At 37.4% G+C, this 25,780-nt stretch overlaps 1 protein-coding gene across 1 annotated transcript in view; it reads left to right on the forward strand.

Moving 5' to 3' along the window:
• Window positions 1–25,780, forward strand: part of FAF1 (Fas associated factor 1) — a 498,603-nt gene that overhangs the window by 38,196 nt on the left and 434,627 nt on the right. The window contains exon 2 of the mRNA XM_070368090.1: window positions 16,879–16,947. Within this exon, the coding sequence (XP_070224191.1) occupies window positions 16,879–16,947 (69 nt within the window). The remainder of the gene's footprint in view (window positions 1–16,878; window positions 16,948–25,780) is intronic.

Raw genomic sequence — 25,780 nt, forward strand, 5'->3', positions numbered from 1 at the left:
GTTCACTTGTTAATGGATATTTGAGTTGTTAGTTACTTTTTGATTATCATGGATAAAACCGGCCTAACATTCTTATGCAAATCTTTATATAAAGAGATACTGAAGAGCCTCTTGATGAAAGTGAAAGAGGAAGGTGAAAATACTGGCTTAAAACTCAACATTTAAAAAACTAAGATCATGACATTTGGTCCCATCACTTCATGGCAAACAGATGGGGAAACAATGGAAACAGTGAGAGACTTTATTTTTTTGGCCTCCAAAATCACTGCAGATAGTAACTGCAGCCATGAAATTAAAAGATGCTTGCTCCTTGGAAGAAAAGCTATGACCAACTTAGATAGCATACTAAAAAGCAGAGACATTACTTTGCTGACAAAGGTCCGTCTAGTCAAAGCTATGGTTTTCCCAGTAGTCATGTATGGATGTGAGAGTTGGACTATAAAGAAAGCTGAGCACCGAAGAATTGATGTTTTTGAACTGTGGTGTTGGAGAAGACTCTTGAGAGTCCCTTGGACTGCAAGGAGATCAAACCAGTCAATCCTAAAGGAAATCAGTCCTGAACAGTCATTGGAAGGACTGATGCTGAAGCTGAAGCTCCCAATACTGATGCAAAGAACTGACTCATTGGAAAAGACCCTCTTGGTGGGAAAGATTGAAGGCAGGAGGAGAAGGGGACAACAGAGGATGACATGGTTGGATGGCATCACCGACTCGATGAGCATGAGTTTAAGCAAGCTCCAGGAGTTGGTGATGGACAGGGAAGCCTGGTGTGCTGCAGGCAGAATAAGGACTCTGGAATTACTCCAGGGTTGGGAAAAATGTTTTAAATATTAAAGCAGTCTTCACAGACATAGAAAACAAATTTATGGTTACTAAAGGGGAAATGGGGTTGGAAGGAGGGATAAATTAGCAGATTGTCATTAACATATGTACACTACTCTATATAAAGTAGATAACCAACAAGAACCTAGTGTATAGCATAGGGAACTATACTGAATATTTTGTAATAACATCTAAAGGAGAAGAATCCAAAAAGGAATCTTATCTGGCTATCTGGATCCTTGTGCTGTACACCTGAAACTAACATGATACTATAAGTCAACTATTTGTTCTTGTTTAGTCACTAGGTCATTTCCCACTCTTTGCGACCCCATGGACTGCAGCATGCCAGGCTTTGCTGTCCATTACCATCTCCTGGAGTTTGCTCAAACTCATGTCCATTGAGTTGGTGATGCCATCAAACCATCTCATCCTCTGTCGCCCTCTTCTCCTGCCTTCACTGTTTCCCAGCATCAGGGTCTTTTCCAGTAAGTTGGCACTTTGCATCACATGGCCAAAGTATTGAAGCTTCTGCTTCAACACCAGTCCTTGCGATGAATATTCAGGACTGATTTCCTTTAGCCTTAACTGGTTTGATCTCCTTGAAGTCCAAGGGACTCTCAAAAATCTTCTCTGGCACGACAGAAGGCATCAGTTCTTCAGGGCTCAGCCTTCTTTATGGTCCAACTCACATCTGTCCATAACTACTGAAAAAACCATAGCTTTGACAGTATGGACTTTTGTCAGCAAAGTAATGTCTCTGCTTTTTAATACACTGTCTAGGTTTGTCATTGCTTTTCTTCCAGGGAGCAAGTGTCTTTTAATTTCATGGCTGCAGTCACTGTCCACAGTGATTTGGAGGCCAAGAAAATAAATTCTCTCACTGTTTCCATTGTTTCCCCATCTGTTTGCTATGAAGTGATGGGACTAGATGTCATGATCTTAGTTTTTTAAATGTTGAGTTTTGAGCCAGCTTTTTCACTCTCCTCTTAAACCTTCATCAGGAGGTTCTTTAGTTCCTCTTTGCTTTCTGCTGTAAGGGTGTTGTCATTTGCATATCTGAGGGTTATTGATATTTCTCCCAGCAGTCTTGATTCAGCTTGTGCTTCATCCAGCCTGGCATTTCCATGATGTACTCTGCATAAAAGTTAAATAAGCAGGGTGACAACATACAGCCTTGACTTAACTTCCTTTACAAATTTGAACCAGTCCATTCTTCCATGTCCTATTCTAACTGTTGCTTCTTGACCTGCACACATGTTTCTCAAGAGGCAGGTAAAGTGGTTTGGGATTCCCATCTCTTTTAAGAATTTTCCACGGTTTGTTGTGATCCACACAGTCAAAGGTTTTAGCATGGTCAGTGAAGCAGAAGTAGATGTTTTCTGGAATTACCTTGCTTTCTCTGTGATCCAGCAGATTTTCGCAGTTTGATCTCTGGTTCCTCTGCCTTTTCTAAATCCATTTTGTACATTGGAAGCTCATGGTTCACGTACTGTTGAAGCCTAGCTTGAAGGATTTTGAGCATTATCTTGCTAGCATGTGAAATGAGTGCAATTGTACGGTAGTTTGACCATTCTTTGTTGCTCATTGTTTAAATGTCATGTCTAAGAACTCATTACCAAATCTGAGGTCTTAAAGATATACCCTTTTATTTTTTTCAAAGAGTTTAATGTTTTGAGGTCTTATATATATGTTGTTAATCCATTTTGAGTCAATTGTTGTATGTGGTGTAAAGTAGGGGTCCAGGTTCATTATTTTGCATGTGATATGAATATCTAGTTTTCTTAGCACTGTTTGTGGAATAGACTGTTCTTTCCCTATTGAACTGTTTTTGCACATTTTTGAAAAAGCAGTTGTTGATAGATGTATATGTTCAGTTTTGGACTCTCAGTTCTTTTTAATAGTAAGTTTTGAAATAACCAAGTGTGAGTCTTTCAAGTTTTTCTTTTCCCAAGATTATTATAACTCTTGTGGATTCCTTGCTGTTCTATATGAATCTGAGGATTGGGTTTTCCATTTCTACAAAAAAAGCTATTGGAATTTTGATAAGGATTGTATGGAATTTGTAGATTACTTTGGGTACTCTTAATGAAAGTAAATCTTGGAATCTGTGAACATTTGATGTTTTTTCACTTATTTAGGTCTTTTAAAATTTCTTTTAATCATATTTTGTAGTTTTCACTGTACCAATCTTTCACTTCCTTGGTTAAATTTATTCCTAGATATTTTATTCTTTTAGACCACATCATAAAGAGAATTATTTTTCTAAGAGCCTTTTCAGATTGTTCTTTGCTAGTGTATGTAGCAAATATAACCTAGTTTGGTGCATTGATCTTTTATCCTTTAACTTTGCTGAATTTATTAGCTCTAATGGTTGTTGGAGGTATGTATGTGTGTGTGTGTGTGAATTCCTTAGGATTTTGTATATGATCTTGTGATCTGGGAATATGGATAGTTTGCTTCTATTCCAGTTTTGATGTTTTGCATTTCTTTTTCTTGCCTAATTGATCTGCTAGAATTTTCTATATAATGTTGCATAGAAGTGGCAAAAGTGGGCATCCTATCTTGTTCTTGATCTTAGGGTAAATAAAAGCTTTTAGTCTTTCATAATTGAGTATGATTTAGTTCTGCGTTTTTCATAAGTGTCTTTTATCATGTTAAAGAAGTTCCTTTTTATTCATAGTCTATTTTTACCATGAAAGGTTGTTGGCTTTTCAGATTCTTTTTCTGCGTCATTTAAATGGATCATGTTATTTTGTTTTGTTTTTCCTTCAGCTTAAGAATGTGGTATAATGATTCCTCTTTGTTGAACCCCCTTGCAATCCTGTAATATTCCACTTGATCATGCCTTATACTCCTAATATGTAGTTTATTCCATATTGCTAGTATTATGCTGAGGGTTTTTTTCACCTTTATCTGTAACGTATATAGGTCTCTAGTTTTCTTTCCTTGTGCTCTGTTTGTCTGACTTTGTTATTAGGGTCATAGTGACCTCATAGACTGACTTATGAAGTGTTTCCTCTTCAGTTTTTTGGAAATGTTACAGAAGGATTTGTATTAATTCTCTTAATGATTGGTAGAATTTAACGGTGAGGCCATCTCATTCTTGTCTTTTCTTTGTTGGAAGCCTTTTGATTACCCTTTTGATTGCTGATACAATCTTTTTGCTTGTAAGTCAATTTGGATTTTCTATTTTTTTCTTGAGTCAGTTTTGGTAGTTTGTTTTTTAGGGATTTTTCCATTTCATCTGGGATACCTAATACATTTTCATATAATTGTTCATAACATTATTTTTATATTTTTATTTGCATAAGGTCAGTAGTGATATCCCTACTTTCACTTCTGACTTTAGTAATTTGAGTCTTCTTTCTCTTATTCTTCGTCTAGCTAGAAGTTTGTCAATTTTGTTAGTCTTTGTGAAGAAACAACTTTTGGTGTTGTTAATTTTATCTATTTTTTATTAATTTTATTTTGATTTTATTGTTTTCTTCCTTTTGCTGCCTTTGGGTTTAGTTAGTTCTTTTTCTGTTCCTTAAGGTATAAAATTAGATTATTGGCTTGAGATCTTTTGTTTTTTAAAATGAAGATGTTTATAGCTGTACATTCATTTTTAGTAGTGAAACAATCTTTTATATGACTTTAGTGTTTGAAAATTTATTGAAACTTGTTTTGTGGCTATGTATAATGTGTTATCCTAGAGAATATTCTGTATGCTCTAAAGAAAAATACATATTTCTGTTGTTTGGGAGTGGAGTATTCTGCAAATGTCTGTTATATCTAGTTGGCTTATAATATTTTTCAAGGTTTTTATTTCATTATTGGTCTTCTTTCTAGTTGTTCTGTACCACAGTGATGGTAGGGTATTAACATCTCCGACTATTATTGTATAACTGTTTCTCCCTTCAATTCTGTCAATTTTTTCTTAGTACACTTTGGAGGCTCTGTTATTATTATCTATATGTTTATTGTTTTTATATCTTCTGAGGGTTGTCCCTTTTATCAATATATAATACCTTTTTAACTATCCTATAATTTTTTAAAAATTTAAAGTCCATTTTATCTCATATTGGTACAGCCACCCAAGCTGTCTTTTGCATACCTTTCCGTCCTTTTACTTTCCACTTAGTTTTGTCTTTGAATCTTAGTCTCTTGTAGATCACCTTTAGTTGAGTCATGTCTTTTTATTCCTTCTGCTAATCTTTGCTTTTTAATTGGTGTGTTTAATCCTTTTATACTTAAAATAATAACTGATAAAGAAACATTTAATTGTGCCATTTTGCTGTTTTTTTAATGTGTTATCTGTCCCCACTCCCTGCCCTGTTCCTTCATTACTGCCTTTCGTGTTTGACTTTTTTATATTGTACTGATTTGATTCTTTTCTAATTTCCTTTTTGGTATATTTTGAAGTTTTTCTGTTTTGAATTAACACCAGCTTCAGCAGTATACAGCTATACTTCTATCTCTCTTCCTTTATGCTGTAATCACATGTTGTGCCTTTATATATTACGTGCCCATTAACATCAATTTATAGTTATTGTTTTGTGCATTTTTTGTTAAATCATACAGAAAAAAGAGGAGTTACAAATCAAAAGCACAATAATACTGGCTTTAATATTTACCTGTTTACCTGTGTTTTTATTTCTTTGTATAGCTTCCAGTGACTGTCTAGTGTCTTTTCATTTCCCACTTAGCGTTTCTTGAAGCATAGATCTAGTAGTGACAGTCTCCTTCAGCTTTTGTTTAGCTAGGAAAATATTACTGCCTCAGTTTTGAAGGACAGTTTTTTCCCTTTGGTTCACAGTTTTTGTTTTTCACTTTAAATATGTATCACACTGCCTCCTAACCTTTATATTTTCTGATGAGAAATTAGCTTCTAATCTTATTGAGGATTCCTTATACATGAAATACTTTTCTCTTGTTATTTTCAAGGTTCTTTTTGGCTTTTGATAGCTTAATCATGGGCTTTCCTGGTGGCTCAATGGTAAAGAATCCACCAGCAGTGCAGAAGATGTGGGAGGGCATGGGTTTGATCCCTGGGTCAGGAGGATCCCCTGGAGGAGGAAGTGGCAACCCACTCCAGTATTCTTGCTGGGAAAAGCCCATGGACAGAGGAGCCTGGCAGGCTACAGTCCATAGAGTCACAAAGAGTTGGATATGACTGAGTGACTAAGCATGCACAGCTTAATCATAATGTGTTTTGCTGTGGGTGTCTTTCATTTATCCTTCTTGGAGCATGTTGAACTTCATAAATATGTGGTTTCCTATATTTGGTCAAATTTAGGAAGTTTTCTAGGATGTTTTCAGCTATTATTTCATCAAATATTTTTCTCTTCTTTCTTTTCCTTCTGAGACTCCCTGTTCTGCATGTACTGGTACACTTATTGGGGTCCCATAATATCTCTTAGGCTCTGTTCATTTTTCTTTGTGTTTCTGAGACTGAATAAGTTTAGCTGGCTAGTCCTCAAGTTCTCTGATCTTTCTTGTGCCTGCCTAAAGTTGCTGTTAAAATCCTATAGCGTACTGTTGAGTTCTAGATTTCTTTGTTGTTGTTTTGTGAAATAATCTTTATCTCTTTATTGATAGTCTCCATTTGTTCACATGTCATCCTTCTGATTTTCATTAGTTCTTTTTTAATGTTTTTTATTGAGTTTTTTGAGCATATTTAAGACAGTGATTAAAAGTCTTTCTCTAGTAAGTCGGATTTCTGTTCTTTCCTCATAGATAGTTTCCATTTATTTCTCCTTTGAATTCTTGCCTGGAAAATCCCATGGATGGAGGAGCCCGGTAGGCTACAGCCCATGGGGTCACAAAGAGTCGGACACGACTGAGTGACTTCACTTCACTTCACTTCTGCTTTGAATGGACCATCCTTTTTGTTTACCTGCATGTGTCATAATTTTTTTTGATAAGTGGTATTTAAAATATCGTAGCTTGATAACTTGGGAAATAAGATTCTTCCCCATTACTCATAGCTTGTTTTTGTTGCTTTCTGTGGGTTGTAGTTTTCTGTTTGTTTAGTGACTTTTTGTAAACTATTTTTGTAATTTATTTGGTTATGAGTGGTTTCTGTCTTAATCTGCTAAAGCTACTGTAACAAAATACCGAATAACAGAAATTTATTTTTGCACAGTTGTGAAGGCTAGAACTCTGAGATCATGGTCCCGGCACAATTGAATTCTGATAACTCTCTTCATGGCACCCCACTCCAGTACTCTTGCCTGGAAAATCCCATGGATGGAGGAGGCTGGTAGGCTACAGTCCATTGGGTCATGAAGAGTTGGACACGACTGAGCGACTTCACTTTCACTTTTCACTTTCATGCATTGGAGAAGGAAATGGCAACCCACTCCAGTGTTCTTGCCTGGAGAATCCCAGGGATGGCGGAGCCTGGTGGGCTGCTGTCTATGGGGTCTCACAAAGTTGGACACGACTGAAGCAACTTAGCAGCAGCAGCAGCAACTCTCTTCTGCCTTGCAGATGACCACCTTCTCACTTTCTTCTTGCATGGCCTTGAGAGACAGATGAGGGAACTAGAGCAAGCCCTCTTTGTCTAAGGGGCACTAATCCTATCATGAGGGCTCCACCTTTATGACCTAACATGATGGTGTGATCACTCACCTGGAGCCAGACATCCTGGTGTGCGAAGTCACATGGGCCTTAGAAAGCATCACTATGAACAAAGCTAGTGGAGGTGATGGAATTCCAGCTGAGCTATTTCAAATCCTAAAAGATGATGCTGTTCAAATGTTGCAATCAATATGCCAGCAAATTTGGAAAACTGAACAGTGGCCACAGGACTGGAAAAGGTCAGTTTTCATTCCATTCCCAAATAAAGGCAATGAAAAAGAATGTTCAAACTATTGCACAATTACATTCATCTCACATAATAGCAAAGTAATGCTCAAAATTCTGCAAACTAGGCTTCAACAGTACATGAATGGAGAACTTCCAGATGTTCAAGCTGGATTTAGAAAAGGTGGAGGAACCAGAGATCAAATTGCCAACATCCAATGGATCATAGAAAAGGCAAGAGAATTCCGTAAAAAATCTGCTTCATTGAGTATGCTAAAGCCTTAGACTATGTGGATTACAACAAACTGAAATATTCTTGAAGAGATGGGAATACCAGACCACCTTACCTGCCTCCTGAGAAACCTGTATGCAGGTCAAGAAGCAACAGTTAGAACTAGACATGGAACAATGGACTGGTTCAGAATTGTCAAAGGAGTACGTCGAGGCTGTATATTGTTACCCTGCTTATTTAACTTGGTTGCAGAGTACATCATGCAAAATGCTGGGTTGGAAGAAGCACAAACTGAAATCAAGATTGCCGGGAGACACAGCAATAACCTCAGATATGCAGACGACACCACCCTTATGGCAGAAAGTGAAGAGGAACTAAAGAACCTCTTGATGAGTGTGAAAGAGGAGAGTGAGAAAGCTGGCTTGAAACTCAGCATTCAAAAAACTAGTATCATGGCATCTGATCTCATCACTTCATGGCAAATAGATGGGGAAACAATGGTAACATTGAGAGACTTATTTCTTGGGCTCCAAAATCACTGCAGATGGTGATTGTGGCCATGAAATTAAAAGGCGCTTGCTCCCTGGAAGAAAAACTATAACCAACCTAGATTGCATATTAAAAAGCAGAGACATTACTTTACCAATGAAGGTCCTTCTTATCAAAGCTATGGATGTGAGAGTTGGGACCATAAAGTAGGCTGAGTGCTAAAGAATTGATGCCTTCTTACTGTGCTTTTGGGAAAGACTCTTGAGAGAGACTTGCAGAGAGATCAAACCAGTTAATTCTAAAGGAAATCAGTCCTGAGTATTCTTTGGAAGGCCTGATGCTCAAGCTGAAGTTCTAATACTTCGGCCACCTGGATGGGAGGAGCCGATTGTATAGAAAAGACCCTGATGCTGGGAAAGATTGAAGGCAGGAGGAGAAGGGGACGACAGAAGACGAGATGGTTGGCATCACCTCAATGGACATGAGTTTGAGCAAGCTTCAGAAGATGGTGAAGGACAGGGAAGTCTGGCGTGCGGCGGTCCGTGTGGTCTCAAAGAGTTGGACACGACTGAGCGACTGAAGAACAACAAAACCTAATTACCTTCCAAAGGCTCATCCCCATGCATCATCACACTAGCCCTTAGGACTTTAGCATATAAGTTTGAAAGGGGTTGGGAGGACATAAACATTATATGTGTAACAGTATCTGAAATCTCTTTTTCTTTAGCTGTGATCTGCTAGTGTTATGAGAGAGATTTCCTGAACACCTTGAATAACAAAGAAAATAAGAGGAAAGAGAAAAGGAAGAAAGGAAATTCTTTCCTAGTCTTTGCAGGCTGACTCTGTGTTGAGACATTCTAACACTCAGCTGGGCTGTATGAAACTCCATGTTAGCCTTTATTTCCTGTTCATGCTATGCCTAGAGATGAGCCAGTTGTTTTCTGTGAGTAGGTGTCTTACCTTGGACATGTGCATGTCCTTCTAAATTCCCCACATGTTTTTCAGTGCCCTAATTTCCCAAAGAAATTCACTTTGCAGCTTTTTCTCCAGATTTTAGACATGTCTTATTTCACTTAACTGTAATATTTTGTCCCAAAAGGCAGCGGATTTTAATTTTTTTTCTTTTTAAATATTTATTTTTATTTACTTATTTGACTCTGCTGGGTCTTAGTTGTGGCACATGGGATCTTTAGTTGCACCATATAAACTCTTAGTTGTGGCATAAGGGATCTAGTTCCCTGCCCAGAGATTGAACCATGGATCCTTATATTGGGAGCACAGAGTCTTAGCCCCGGGACCACCAGGGAAGTTCTGGTAGTGGATTTTTCATTTTCCTTAAATTCTTTTTCAAAGAATTGCCCCTTGATAGCTACTTTTCTGTCTAAAGAGATCCAGATTGATCAAAGGAGAGTGCCCTCGATCAGTCCTTGAGGTAGCCCCATACAGGTCACAATAGACAAACAAATTCTTTGAAAACAAAGTATACTCTGCTCCCTGTAGAACTAGGGTCAAGGGTCCAACCATTGGAATGTGGGCTAGGGCATTCAAGATTGTTATTGACCCAAGAATGAAGAAGGGGAAAATAAAAATGCCTTAAGGTTTTTATACTGTTTTTAAGTCACCTTTATTTTGTTTCAGTATTTGCTTGGTTGACATAAAGCTTTCACCACTTTCCAGAGTTTTGGCAAATTTATCTCTGACAGTTTTTGCTCAATTGATGTAAGTTTCTGTGGATGGATGGGTTCTTAGAACTACCTCCTCAAAATTTTTTCTTTTTCTTTTTGAAGAAAAATAGTGTTGTCACTGAAGAGGTGTATTTTTGCTTGTGCTTTCTGGTAATTTCTGTGGTTAGACTTGCTCTCTACTCCTGTAGTTTTTCTTTCTACTTCCTGCTATGTAACTTCTGCCCTGTCTTAACTGCTTTTCAGTTTGGTTCAGTCGCTCAGTTGTGTCCAACTCTTTGCGACCTCATGGACTGCAGTATGCCAGGCCTCCCTGTCCATCATCAACTCCCGGAGTTTACTCAAACTCTTGTTCATTGAGTTGGTGATGCCCTCCAGCCATCTCATCCTCTGTGGTCCCCTTCTCTTCCCACCTTCAATCTTTCTCAGCATCAGGGTCTTTTCAAATGAGTCAGTTCTTTGCATCAGGTGGCCAAAGTATTGAAGTTTCAGCTTCAGCATCAGTCCTTCCAATGAACACCCAGGACTGATCTTTAGGATGGACTCATTGGATCTCCTTGCAGTCCAAGGGACTCTCAAGAGTCTTCTCCAACACCACAGTTCAAAAGCATCCATTCTTTGGCACTCACCTTTCTTTAAAGTCTAATTCTCACATCCATACATGACCACTGGAAAAACCAAGCCTTGACTAGACGGACCCTTGTTGACAAAGTAATGTCTCTGCTTTTTAATATGCTGTCTAGGTTGGTCATAACTTTTCTTCCAGGGAGTATGCGTCTTTTAATTTCATGACTGCAGTCACCGTCTGCAGTGATTTTGGAGCCCAGAAAAATAAAGTCTGCCACTGTTTTCACTGTTTCCCCATCTATTTCCCATGACGTGATGAGACTGGATGCCATGATGTTTTCTGAATGTTGAGCTTTAAGCCAACTTTTTTGTTCTCTTCTTTCACTTTCATCAAGAGGCTTTTTAGTTCCTCTTCACTTTCTGCCATAAGGGTGGTGTCACCTGCATATCTGAGGTTATTAATATTTCTCCTGGCAACCTTGATTCCAGCTTGTGCTTCATCCTGTCCAGCGTTTCTCATGATGTACTTTGCATATAAGTTAAATAAGCATGGTGACAGTATACAGTCTTGACTTACTCCTTTTCCTATTTGGAACCGGTCTGTTGTTCCATGTCCAGTTCTAACTGTTACTTCCTGACCTGCATACAGATTTCTCAAGAGGTAGGTCAGGTGGTCTGGTATTCCCATCTCTTTCAGAATTTTCCACAGTTTGTGGTGATCCACACAGTCAGAGGCTTTGGCATAGTCAATAAAGCAGTAATAGATGTTTTTCTGGAACTCTCTTGCTTTTTTGATGATCCAGCAGATGTTGGCAATTTGATCTCTGGTTCCTCTGCCTTTTCTAAAACCAGCTTGAACATCTGGAAGTTTATGGTTCACATACTGCTGAAGCCTGGCTTGGAGAATTTAGAGCATTACTTTACTAGCATGTGAGATGAGTGCAATTGTGCTGTAGTTTGAGCATTCTTTGGCATTGCCTTTCTTTGGGATTGGAATGAAAACTGGCCTTTTCCAGTCCTGTGGCCACTGCTGAGTTTTCCAAATTTGCTGGCATATTGAGTGTAGCGCTTTCACAGCATCATCTTTTAGGAATTGAATTAGCTCAACTGGAATTCCATCACGTCCACTAGCTTTGTTCGTAGTGGTGCTTCCTAAGACCCACCTAACTTCACATTCCAGGATGTCGGGCTCTAGGTGAGTGATCACACCATTGTGATTATCTGGGTCTTTTTTGTACAGTTCTTCTGTGTATTCTTGCCACCTCTTCTTAATATCTTCTACTTCTGTTAGGTCCATACCATTTCTGTCCTTTATCGAGCCCATCTTTTCATGAAATGTTCTCTTGGTATCTCTAATTTTCTTGAAGAGATCTGTAGTCTTTCCCATTTTGTTGTTTTCCTCTATTTCGTTGCATTGATCGCTGAGGAAGGCTTTCTTATCTCTCCTTGCTATTCTTTGGAACTCTGCAGTCAAATGGGTATATCTTTCCTTTTCTCCTTTGCCTCTCACTTCTCTTCTTTTCATAGCTATTTGTAAGGCCTCCTCAGACAGCCATTTTGCTTTTTTGCATTTCTTTTCCCTGGGGATGGTCTTGATTTCTGTCTTCTGTACAATGTCATGAACCTCCCCATGGTTCATCAGGCACTCTGTCTATCAGATCTAGTCCCTTAAATCTATTTCTCACTTCCACTGTATGATCATAAGGGATTTGATTTAGGTCATACCTGAATGATCTAGTGATTTTCCCTACTTCAATTTAAGTATGAATTTGACAATAAAAAGTTCATGATCTGAGCCAAAGTCCACTCCCAGTCTTGTTTTTAGTAGCTTTTATTAGTATTTGGATCCTTTGGATTATTCCTATCTCTTCATGTAGCTTAAAATGAAGATTCCATTTTTAAATGTCTTACTTGTTTTGCTTTTTTATGTTATTTAGGATTTAAGCTGTTCCTTTACCCTCCAGAATTCCCTCTTGATGTTTGTAGTCAGCATTCTCTTCCAAATTCCCCTCCCATCCAGGTTGCCACATAACTTTGAGCAAAGTTCCCTGTATTATACAGTAGGTTTTTGTTGGTTATTCATTTTAAATATAGCAGTGTGTATCTATTGATCCCACACTCTGTAACTATTCCTTCCCTCATCCTTCCCTCTGACAACTATAAGTTTGTTCTCATTAAGTCTGTGAGTCTCTTTCTGTTTTGTAAGTTTATTTGTATCATTTCTTTTTAGGTTCCACATGTAAAGGATGTCAGATGATATTTGTCCTTCTCTGTCTGACTTATTTCATTCAGTATGACAATCTCTAGGTCCATCCATGTTGCTGCAAATGACATTGTTTCATTCTTTTTAATGGCTGAGTAAGAATTATATATATGTACCACATCTTTTTTAGCCATTCCCCTATTAGTGGACATTTAGGTTCCTTCTACATCTTGGCTATTGTAATCAGTGCTGCAATGAACATTGGGGTGTATGTATCTTTTCGGATCATGTTTTTCTCTGGATATATGCCCAGGAATGGATTGCGGGGTCATATGATAGCTCTGTTTTTAGTTTTTAAGCAACCTCCATACTGTTCTCCATAGTGGCTGTACCAGTTTACATTCCCACCAACAGTATAAGAGGGTTCCCTTCTCTCCACACCCTCTCCAGCCTTTATTGTTTGTGAATTTTTTGATGATAGCCTTTCTGGCTGGTGTGACGTGATATCTCATCGTCACTTTGATTTGCATTTCTCTGATAATTAGTGATATTTGACATCTTCTCATGTTCCTCTTGGCCGTCTCTGTTTCTTCTTTGGAGACATGTCTGTTTTGGTCTTCGTGAGTGGTAGTTCTTAATAAAGTCCATTTTATCAGTTTTTTTGATTGTACTTTTGCATTTGTATCTAAATGTCACAAAGATTTCCTTCTATGTTTTCTTCTAGAATAGCATTAGAAATAGAATGAATCATATATGTAATAAATTTCTTTAGTGTCCACATTAAGAAACAGAAAAAATAGAAGAAACAGGTAAAATAAATTTAAATGTGTTTTATTCAAGCCAATTATTTTTTATAATTTTTTATAATTTCGTTTATTTATTTAGGCTGTGCTGGGTCTTTTTTGTTGTGTGGGCTTTTCTCTAGTTATGGGGAGCAGAAGCTACTCTCTCATTGAGGTGCGTGAGCATCTCATTGCAGTGGCTTCTGTTGTGGGGCACAGGCTCTAGGGCGCATGGGCTTCAGTAGTTGCAGTTCCTAGGCTCTAGAGCACAGATTCAATAGTTGTGTTGTGTGGGCTTAGCTACTCTGCAGCATGTGGAATATTCTCCAACCAGGGATCTAACCCTGTCTTCTGTATTGGCAGGTGGACTCTTTACCACAGAGCCACCAGGGAAGCCTTTAAGCCAATATACTTTAAATGATTATTTCAACATTTGTTCATTTAGAAAAATTATTAATGAGATACTTCCCATTTTAATCTTTGTATTAAGTCCTTCACTGGTATGTATTTAACACATCTTAACTCAGTTGAACTACATTTCAAGGGCTCACCAGCCATATGTGTGTAGTATCCAACAGCACAAATTTAGAGGCTTTGTAGTTTGGGGTTTTACTTTATGTCTGTTATTTATTTATTTATTTAGATATGTATGTATTTGTTTATTTTCCACTGTATTTGTTACTAATATAAAAAAAGTTAAAATAATTCATTCTCAGTTCTCCAGTGGCTCTTATTCTTCCCTTTTGCCCATACAACTCCGACCTCTTTCCTTAGGGCCAGTTCAAAACTAAATCTGTTCACTGCCATTTGCATGGACATCAGCGAATGCCATGGATGTAGGGAAAGAAGGTTGGGAGTGGGCAACAGTACTGTCTGCGGCTAAGTCACTTCCGTTGTGTCCGACTCTGTGTGACCCCACAGATGGCAGCCCACCAGGCTCCCCTGTCCCTGGGATTCTCCAGGCAAGAACATTGGAGTGGGTTGCCATTTCCTTCTCCAATGCGTGAAAGTGAAGTTGCCCAGTCGTATCCGACCCTCAGCGACCCCATGGGTCGCAGCCTTCCAGGCAGCCTTCCAGGCTCCTCCGCCCATGGGGATTTTCCAGGCAAGAATGCTGGAGTGGGGTGCCAACAGTACTGTCTAGGTTCTACCCAAAGATGGGCCAGGGGGAGATTCACAGAATTCAAGCAAAAGGGCGGGTCACCTCACAGATATGTAATCTTAAGTAAAATGGGCTGAAGAGGACATAAAAGAAAGAGTAATTGAAAGTGAAGTCACTTAGTCGTGTCCGACTCTTCGCAACCTCGTAGACTGTAGCCTACCAGGTTTTTCCGTCCATGGGATTTTCCAGGCAAGAATACTGGAGTAGGTTGCCATTTCCTTCTCCAGGAGATCTTCCCGACCCAGGGATTCTAACCTGGGTATCAAATGGGCCTACCCTGTGTCCTCTTCGACTTCCCTGATGGCTCAGATGGTAAAGCGTCTCCCGCATTGTAGGCAGGCACTTTACTGTCTGAGCCACCAGGGAAGTCAAAGAGGACACAGGGTAGGCCCATCTGATACTTAGAGGACATCTCTTGGGCCTATGTCAGACCCAAAGAAATTGGCACTGGAAAAATGGGGAGGACCAGAAAGGCAGTCTTGGGTAAAGTTTCATAATTTTTCCGTGTTGGGAGGTGGGGAAAGTCTAGACAGTACAGTGGCCTCACTCAATTGGGGAGAAAAGAGTACTATACTGTTGAAAGTGACAAAGATTATGTGAACACCAAGAAAGGCTATGAGGGGACGCACAGTTTCACAAAGTATACTGACCAGAGACCTTAGTAGTGGGGATCATGCTATTCGTGCAGAAGCAGTGAAACTTAAAAACAGGAGGTATAGCCTTTCAGGGAGTATGACTACCAGTCATTCAAACTTGACCTGGGATTGGACCACCTGGTCGGTTTCACAGAGCAGCTGATACTATTGGGTGTAGGGGTTGTGACATATAAAGAACTTAAAAAACAAGCAGCTAGAAGAAGAGAACTGCTCTACGCCTCTCAGGAATTAAGGGCAACCCTGGAGGCTGGGTGGACAGATGAATAAGAAACAGCACCAAAGAAGTTTCCTGTTCAGCAGTCATTGGCTAGGGGGAGGAGGATCCAGGAGGCAGTTGAACAGAGCAAAGATGGGGTCCTGAAAACGAGTCTCTGGAGGCTCGATCAGAAGTATGTACACTGCACACCAGTGATGAAACACAACTTTGGACCCCAAATGGGGGAGGTGGCCATTGGGAGTGGGTGTCACTGATTGGTTGTTGGAACAGCCCCACACTAGCTATCACAGGACCACAGGGAAGTATATGGCTGGTAGGTTACAGAGGGCTGTGGGAAGGCACAGTCTCACAGAGGAAGTCCATTGATGCCTGGGTGGTAGAAGACAAAGAGTTCAGTCCCCATATGAACAGTGGACCTTTTTGGCAAAGCGTCAGCAGACAGGGCAGTTGAGTCATGTCTTTCATAACCTGGGGTCCATCCTTGGATAGGCAGGTATTCTAAGTAAGAGACCAGCTCGTGAGACTTGGAGGATTTCTCCGCTTTTTGTAAAAGCTTGCCTGGAGGTATCCCTGTGGCCTGGTCCAGGAAAAGGCAGTTCATCATTGGCCCCCTACCAGCTGTGACCACATGAGCCAGATCTGAGGCTTAACCCTTTTCCCTGCCCCAGGGAGGAGATGGGAGACTGAGCAATGGTGGAATCATCGTGAAGAGCTGACTTGGAGTCACCAGGGTTTTCATTGCCATGACAGGAGGGCCTCGAAGGTGAGGTAGTCTGATGGGACTTTCAGCCCTCTCCAGGCTCCTCCTGCTCTGGCAGTGAGGGCTGCTGCTGCTGCTGCTTTCCTTTCAGCATTGTGGTTCTGCAGTGGCAGTGGCTGCTAATATTTTGTCTGTTATTATTTTGAGTTAATTTTTGAATAAAGTGCGAAGTATGGATCAAAGTTCATTTTTTTAACACATGATTGTTCATCAGAAGCTGTTTAATAGAAGTTGTCCTGGGGCTATAGAGATGTAGTGATCATCCTGGGCTCCAATCAGCATTTAAACATACTTTATTACTTTATTGTCTTTTACTTCAGTGTAATGTTAAGTTATATTGTAATGAACAATTTTCAGACCATCTGTGTAAAATGCTTAGAAGTGTTAGGCATTTAATGTCTTGGCTTTGTTCACATACCTGTTCAAACTTAAATTGCACATTATGCTGTTTGTTTCTTTCAATGCTAATTAACCTTCATTCTCAAAATTCTATCTAAAATTCTTACTTTGTTTTCAGGCATGTACTGGCATTGAAAACATTGATGAAGCTATTACACTGCTTGAACAAAATAATTGGGACTTAGTGGTAAGTGCTTTTTCTTTTTTACAGCTTTATTGAGATATACTTGAGAAACAACATTGTGTAGGTATAAAGTGTACAGTGTGATGATTTGATGTACATATATATTGCAAACTGGTTACTATAGTAAGGTTAGTTAACACATTGCTCTTTTAGCAACTTTCAACTATATAATACAGTATTGTTAACTATAGTTACCATGCTGTACAGTGGACCCCCAGAACTTATTCGTGTTAAAACTGGAAGTTTATAACCTTTTGACCACCTTTACCCATTCTCCACCCACACCTAGCAACTGTCACTTTATTCTGTTTTTATTATTTGGTTTTCTTTGTAGATTACACATATCAGTGAAATCATGCAGTATTTGTCTTTCACTGTCTGACTTACTTCAAGTGCTTTTTTCTTTATCTGGGCTTCTCTGGTGGCTAGGATGGCAAAGAATCTGCCTGCAATGCAGGAAACGGGGGTTCGATTCCTGGGTCAGGAAGATCCCCTGGAGTAGGAAGTGGCAACCCACTCCAATATTCTTGCCTGGAGAATTCCTTGGACAGAGGAGCCTGGTTCATAGAGTTGGAAAGAGTTGAATACAACTGAGCAACTAACTCTATCTTGACAATGAAATTTTATCAATTCTGGAATGTCTTTAGCATTACTTACAGGTGGTTTAGCATATCATACATGGTCCATCTATAATTGTAATCTGAATGAGGACAATCTGAATGTCATATATTTAATATGAAGTTCATATTTAGTTCAGTATTAAACTGCTAAATTATTATGAAATCTTAGGTAATTTCAATTATCTTTAAACTTCTCTTACTGTATATTAAGCTTCATTTTCCCCTGTAGTATTGTGGTAGAGATGTTTGGAAGGAGAGGGAAGTCAGACTTGTTGAATGTCTGAATAAGTCTACTTGATGTTTCTCCACTTGGGGTGGAGGTAGGGGGCCTCACTGATGATTACTCTTTTCTAAAGCTATTAAAGAAGTGGCATTGTGCTGTGGCTTTCCTTATGAACTTCAGGCAGTTTATTATAGAAATGGTTTAGTTTTTTTTTTTTTTTTTTTGGAGGGGTTGGGCAGTAACTCAGAAGGCAAGGCCCAGCGTAGCACTGCACATTGACAAAATTGTATTTTATTTATAATTGCAAAGCAAACTAAAAATAAATTGTACAGTAGTATAGGAACAGTGTTGGTCGTGTTGGGATGACACATATCTCTCAATGCCTTTGAAATCCTAAAGAAGTCTAAATTAGAATTTTGAAGAAATGTTAATTTTCAAAAGTCAAAACTGAAAGTAATAATAGAGGTGAGATTAGATATGTAGGTATGTTCAAGTCCATACACAGATTTATATAATCAACTTAATTATCTATGTGTTTTGTGTAGATTTACCACTATTAATTTATAAAGGATAAATTAATAATCACATTTAATTCCATCATTTAGAGATAGTTATTGTTTAACTTTTTTGTGTATGTTATTCTAGAATGTTTTATTTTAATTTTATGATTTAAATTTTTTTTTTTAATGCAAATTAGAGTTTTCTACTTCTACTGTTTTGTAGTCTGAGTTTTTCACTGAATGGGCTATCATGAATGTCTTTCTGTTTGAGTAAATGTGACCATTCATCATTCTCTCTAATGTTTAATGTTTGGCTGGTGCTTTATGGTATGGTTATAGCAGAGTAATTTGACCAATCAGTCTTATGCTGTTAGATAGAATTTCTGTGATATTTTGGAATTATATATGTTATAGGATATTCTTTTACATTCATCCTTGTGTATTTAACCTACTGTTTTCCTGGAAGACAGTGAATAAATTCAATTAATAATTTGAATTTCTGGGTCAAATTATGTACATATTTTTAGGCTTTTGGATAATTATAGTTATACTACCTTCCAGATTGGTTGTGCTAATTTAAATTTCTACTGACTTACATACATTTTTAGGATTGCCTGTTTCATTATCTTATTTTTTCATGTTTTAGCACTTGTCAAAGTTTATAAATATTCTTATGGCCTGACTTCAAAACCATGCTTTCACCACTGTGATTCTGTTAACAAAGCATGATAGAGGTGACATATTCCTGGTTTCTATGTGGTGGAAGGGGGAAAGGACAGTAGCTTATTTGAAATAATATCACCAGGTTTCTTGTCTTGAAACTTCTTTTGCAATAGCAAGAACATTGCTTTATTTAGTATGTATATTTTTAGAGTATCTCTTAGAGAGGCTGATGCAAATTACTGGTTAAGGTTAAAAATCTCACCAAGCCACGCATGCATGGTACTGGAGTAAAGGGAGGTTGTATATTGGGACTAATGGACTCCAGGTCTTTGAAGTAAGAATTTCCATTTTGGGGGAATGGCTGTAAGTTCTTTCCTTGTCTGCTTCATATTGGTCTGTTTCATTAGTTTTGAAGGTTAAATTCTTACTGAATCTGGATTTTTTCTCAACCCAATAATCTAGAATATTGCAAGAGGAGAATTTTCCCAGGTAGTTAAATAATTGAATGGTACAGGTATTCTCCATCTGTGAGTTAAAATTTGGAAAAATATTAAAATAGCATTTGGGCTAAAAACACTGATGCTATCTTTCTGCAGAAATGCAATCTCATTCTTTGTTGTGCCCAAACATCCTTTGTTGGGCTATCTTTCACAGTTTTAAACTGGCTTTTTTTTTTGAAATATTTGTCTTAGCTGGCTGTTCTTTGCACATAATCCACTTGTATTCACAGTAAACGATTGCTATGCTGTGTAACTATCTTACTCGTAAGTTCTCATTTACTTTGTTTTTATGTAGAACTTACTTTACATTGTGGTTTTTAAAAAACAAAGCAAGTATTTTGAATAATCCATTACTAGTTCAAACTTTCTTTAGGATGATGAAACTTTTTATGTGGTGTTTTATATATTTTGTCTGTGCATTATATTTTGTGTTTTTAAATTATGATTATCACTGCTTTGTATTTTATGGGCCTTGTGGAAGAGTTTGCATAGTTTAAGTTTTTAACTAAGGACATGTTTGAATTTCAGATTTGCTAAATGTATCGGTAAGACATCTCCAGTGTTTTTGTGCATATTTTACTAGAGATGTGGAAAGGAATGTAAGTTAGGCATCATGGTCTGGAATTGTAATGAAATTTAAAAAGTCCAGTAACAGAAAACTCATTCTGTTGGTGCTGAATGCTTACAGTTTACCCAGATTTATGCTCGATACAATGGAAGCTTAAAAACATGTTAACACTATATGGTGTCTGAAGTGTACTGAGAAATTGATAAAACAGGTGGTCTTTTATACATGCATATTATACTCAGAAATGGGTATAACTTCCTGAAAAAGTAATGATTGCAAATATTGTTGCCATTTTATAGATTTAGACATACAAATAAAAAGGAACTTTATATGAAAGCCCAGTCCTAGCAACTTTAATTATTAGTCACTTTCTCTGATCCTGTACATTATTTTCATTATATAGCTATCCACAGAACAGTGCTTCCAAACCCAATGTTTTAAGTGGCCTACAATTGACTGCTTATTTGGGGGGGCAACTGCAAGTTGGCTTATATATGCTAAATTCTTAAAATAACATCAACTTTAATAATATTGGTAAGCATCTTGAGATACTGATCTACTTGATGTGAATCCTGTAGTATTACTCCCCGTATTTCTGTCTACCTCAGACTTAGATTTTTCACATTGTCTTGCATTTTTAGTTGAGATTAATGTCATTGCAGTGATTCCTTCTTTGCAGAAAAGTATTTTCAATGTACATCCAGAAAGCTGAATACCTAAAGAAGAATTATTAGCAATGAATTAGAATCTTTTACCAAAGGATTGCCTTCTTACATGGAAGCGTGCTGCATGATCACTATATATTATAAATTATAAATCTGGGCTCCACTATTGACCCACTGCTCATATTCTGTTTTCAGTATAGAAGATTTTGGGCCAATGGAGAGTAGTAGTCAGTGCAGCTTGTGCTTATTTTGAGTAATCAAAATATGAGGCAGCTAACTATCATGGTAAACCCATTGCATTCATCTTGAATCAAGGGCCCTGACTTTCAAACTTCTTGTTACAATTTTATTCAGTGTGGCCTAGGCCAAGTTACTTCTCTCTGAATGTCATATAAAATTAAGGAATTTGGACTAGTTTATACTCAAGATCTCTGAAACATTAAATACTTATGAAGAGTATTTATGTCTTAATTTCTAATAATATTCTATAAAAACAGTCAATTATGAATTATAGTACAAGTAAATATTTTAGTGGAACTTTATAAGTTTGAAACACTTGTGTGTTTTATTTTGATTAATCCTTTTAACAGCTTTTTGACATAAATAATGGACAAGATGCTGTGCTAGTTGTTTCATGGAAGGTCTGTACATATGAAACTCCTTCAGTAAATTAATATTTCCACTGAGCTCTAGGAGATCCAGGGGAAGCTATTTGATGTATACTTAATAAACTAATGCTAAGTGAAATAAAGTACAAGTAAACATTAACCTAGCCATACTTCATTTTAAGTACTCCATGCTCTTTGGAAATAATTTTTGAACTTTGCACTCAGTTTCTGCTCTAATTTGCTGCCTGTGCTGACATAGCTGCTTTGTTGAAGAAAGGCTCTATTCAGAGTGCTTGTATTTATCTTTAACTACATGTCCCAACTTACGGCAAAAGTGAAACAAATCAGCGTGTCCAATTTTGGATCATTACTGAATTTCTAGTCTTCAAAAATAATTTTGTATTAATAGAAGTTTATAGTAAAGACAGTAAATCTAAAGAGTCAAACCCAAGGAAAATTATGCACATAATCTGTCTCATTTTGAGATTCATTGAGGTGCTTTGAGACATTTCCATTCCACCAATTTTCACTTTTGAAGAAATGTGTTTTAATAATTATCCTGAAATGCGATAGAACAATTTCTTCTTCTGCGTTACTCAAGATGTGGCTTAGAGTTCCTCGAATGTGCATTGCTTTGCTACTTTATACAGTGTTATGAACACCTGCAGTTTTATGAATGAACTAGTCTAACCAGTGACATAATGAGTCTCTGTCATCGTCAGAAGCAGCCAAGCATTGAGTGCTGGGCTTCATCAATGGCCATTAGACACTGGCTTATATTTGCACAGATCTTTGCTGTGACAGAAGAGATTTTACTGTGAAGGAGTACCTCGTCATATCAGTTTCTCCTCCTTTGCTGTAGCCTTCTTTGTTTCCCTTGTTTTATGGGACTATAAGCCCTTTAAAATTCTACAGAAGTTTTCAGTTTCTCACTTTGTGATTTGACCCTCATCCACCCACCTCTACCTTCTCTTCTTTTATTGAGGGTCGGCTTTGTGCTAGCTATCATGTCAAGTGATTTACGTACATTATTTCATTTAATCTTCCCAGCAGGTAGATATTATCTTTAAGGTGGGTAGGTAGATATTATCTTTATTTTATAGATGAGAAACTGAGGCCCAGTGCTTTAAGTAAATTGTTCATGCTCACTCAGCTAATAAGGGATAAAACTGTGGTTTTGAACTTGAGTTTCCCCTTTAAAATTTTAATAGCTTTAATATTGTAGTTTTAAGGTTACTAGATTTTCTGTAGTGTGTTAATCTTTTCTGAACTATACTTTTTTTCTGTCACTCACAGCTTATTTCATGTTGTCAAATGAAAGAGCTTTTGCTATAGTTACATAATGGTAATTTAAATATGTTTATGCTCTGATTTCAAATAGGTTCTAATATTCTGGAGGAAAGGAATTATGTTTCTTATTAATTTTGTTTTAGCACATGGTAGTTGCTTACTAAAATATTTGACTGATATTATTGGTGATGGACAGGGAGGCCTGGCATGCTGCGATTCATGGGGTCGTAAAGAGTCGGACACAACTGAGCGACGATCTGATCTGATTGTTAATATACTTATTTTTAAGTCTATTTTCTATTTCCATTATTTGGATATTGGAAAAGTCTTTGCTATTCCGACTTGTGATTCTTATTGCTGTCAGTCTTCCTTATCTGGCAAACATAAGATTTGAGGAAAGAGGGAGGCCCAGTTACATAAGGTATAGATTGGACTGATTTCATTATCTCACGAATAAAATTTAGATGATTTCTACCTATTGTGGCTTTTTGAGAAATATTATTCACAAATAAATCCTTTTCTTTGCAAGTTTTTTTCTTGGCATCTCAAAAATAATTTTTTCTCTCCTATTTATTTCTGGTTGTACAATTCTACTGTAAAGGAAGCTCTAATGAAACCTATTTGAAGTTTTTCACAGTTCTGCCTCTCAGGAGAAAACTAAGTGTGATAAAAGATCACTTCTAATTAATGTATAATTAAGTGGGTATGAAAGAATTGTTTTCTGTCTTTCAAAGGAAAACTTGAGTTTTTACAAACATGAAATTCTCAGTTTACAAAACTTACAGTTAATGGTTCACGTTATTAAATCAAAACTGTTTGAGGTCCATGTTTTACCCCAGACTGCAACTTAGCTTTCTGCTTATTTCTTATTGGCTTTTGCTTCATATGTTACTTTTCCTTTGAATGTAATCTAGTTCTAGAACTACTCTATTACATAAGCCAGATATCTCCTGTTTTATAAAACCCATAATAGATAAAAGTTCAGAGGGTTTAAGACTTGGTGAGAATGCAATATGTTAATCACCCAGCAGGAAATGATATGCCCATTGTTAAGTGCAATTTGGAAATGTGGCTTAATATTTATTGATTTCTAGTATTACTTATCTAACCTATGATTTAGAGCACAGGTGTAGAAGAGAGCTGAGTGCCGAAGAATTGATGCTTTTGAACTGTGGAGTTGGAGAAGACTCCTGAGAGTCCCTTGGACTGCAAGGAGATCCAACCAGTTCATTCTGAAGGAGATCAGCTCTGGGATTTCTTTGGAAGGACTGATGCTAACGCTGAAACTCCAGTACTTTGGCCACCTCATGCAACGAGTTGACTCACTGGAAAAGACTCTGATGCTGGGAGGGATTGGGGGCAGGAGGAGAAGGGGACGACAGAGGATGAGATGGCTGGATGGCATCACCGACTCGATGGACGTGAGTCTGAGTGAACTCCGGGAGTTGGTGATGGACAGGGAGGCCTGGCATGCTGTGATTCATGGGGTCGCAAAGAGTCGGACACGACTGAGCAACTGAACTGAACTGAACTGATACTCTTCAAATAGAGCATGTAGTAAGGAGTCCCCTTACTGCTATAAAATTAAGCCAAAGGCTATGACTTAAACATTTAAAAGAAAATAAAAATGTACATGGTTTTGTTTTTAAAGTTGTTCAGTTCAGTTAGATGTAGTTTGATCTTGATATTTTACAAAGCTTGCTAACTTACAAGTTAACTTCATTTGAAAAATGGGTATATTTTCAACGTATTGCCTTGATATTATATTTAATTTATTTCTATTACTGGAAGTGGTTTAAACAAAATATCATTGCAGCAAAATAAGTGGTTTAGTGGTTACACCTGTAAATGTGATGACTTGCTGTTCTTTCTGCTGGTTTCAAGGATTAGCTGACATAAATCAGTGTGTGCTTGGAAAGAAAAAGTAATATGGTATTTTAAATTCCTATCTTTAGAACTTTGTATTTATACTGACAATTTTTAAATAAATTGGTACTTAATGGCTGTATAGTTTCTTAAAAAGTTTAGTTGTATTTCTGTCTTTAAGTAAAATCGTGCTTAAAATGTTCACATAAAAACATTTATAGTTCTTTCCTATGTATCCTGTGGTTCTCATTTTCTTCATTCCCTCATACTTATTTTTCTTATTAAACCTTTTTTTTTCAAGGTGAGAATGCTTAAGATCTACTCGCAACAATTTCATTCTCTTTTAATAATCTATTTTGGCTTTTGTTGTTTGGTTTAGGTTTTAACTTGATATTTTAGTAATTTTTAAATTATATTTTTTGGGGTCCTCATTTAATGCTTCTTTCTCTTGTGGGTAAATTTCTCTCAAACACAGACGACTTGTATGTTTTTAAAAAAATCATAGCCAAGCTTAAACGCTCTCCATAGTAAACAGTGATAAACATAGTTTCATAGTTCCTCAGATATTAAGGTATTCTAAGACTGACTATGCTGTGTGTTTGTTAGTCACAGGTTCTATCCCTGAATTGGGAAGATCCCCTGGAAAAGGAAATGGCAACCCATTCCAGTATTCTTGCCTGTGAAATCACATGGTCAGAGGAGCCTGGCGGTCACAGTCCATGGAGTTGCAAAAGAGTGGGACATGACTTAGAAACTAAACAATTTCATTATGAATGAGTTTCCATAACTCTGGAGCATGTATAACAACGTGAGTAGGGCATGAGAACATCTGAAAATGCTAGGGACTTACGGAAGAGTTGCAGAATAGTGCAGTGTTCTTTATACCCTTTATCAGACTTCTAATGTTAACATCTTACATAAACACAATACAATTGGTATAGTACTATATTTTGGTAATATTATACTGTTGATATAATACTGTTAACTGAACAACAGACTTTATTTGAATATCACTAGATACTCTCTTAATGTACTTTTTTTGGTTCAGTATTAGATCTAAATTCCACAATGCATTTAGATTTCTTGTCTTTCTAGCCCTTTCTAGTCTGTGATCTTTTTTTTCTTTTTTTTATTTATTTATGCATTTTTTTAAATTTAATTTTTTTTTGTGATCTTTTTTTTTATGACCATGACACTTTTGGAGACCATGACATTTCAGATATCATGCAATATATTGCTAAGTTTACAGCTGTATGATGTTTCTCATGATAGACTGAGTTTATACATTCTTGGCAAGAATACCACAGATGTAATTTTGTGCCTTTCTCAGTGC

Source organism: Bos mutus, chromosome 3, assembly GCF_027580195.1.
Source record: "Bos mutus isolate GX-2022 chromosome 3, NWIPB_WYAK_1.1, whole genome shotgun sequence".
NCBI classification, from domain to species: Eukaryota; Metazoa; Chordata; class Mammalia; order Artiodactyla; family Bovidae; genus Bos; species Bos mutus.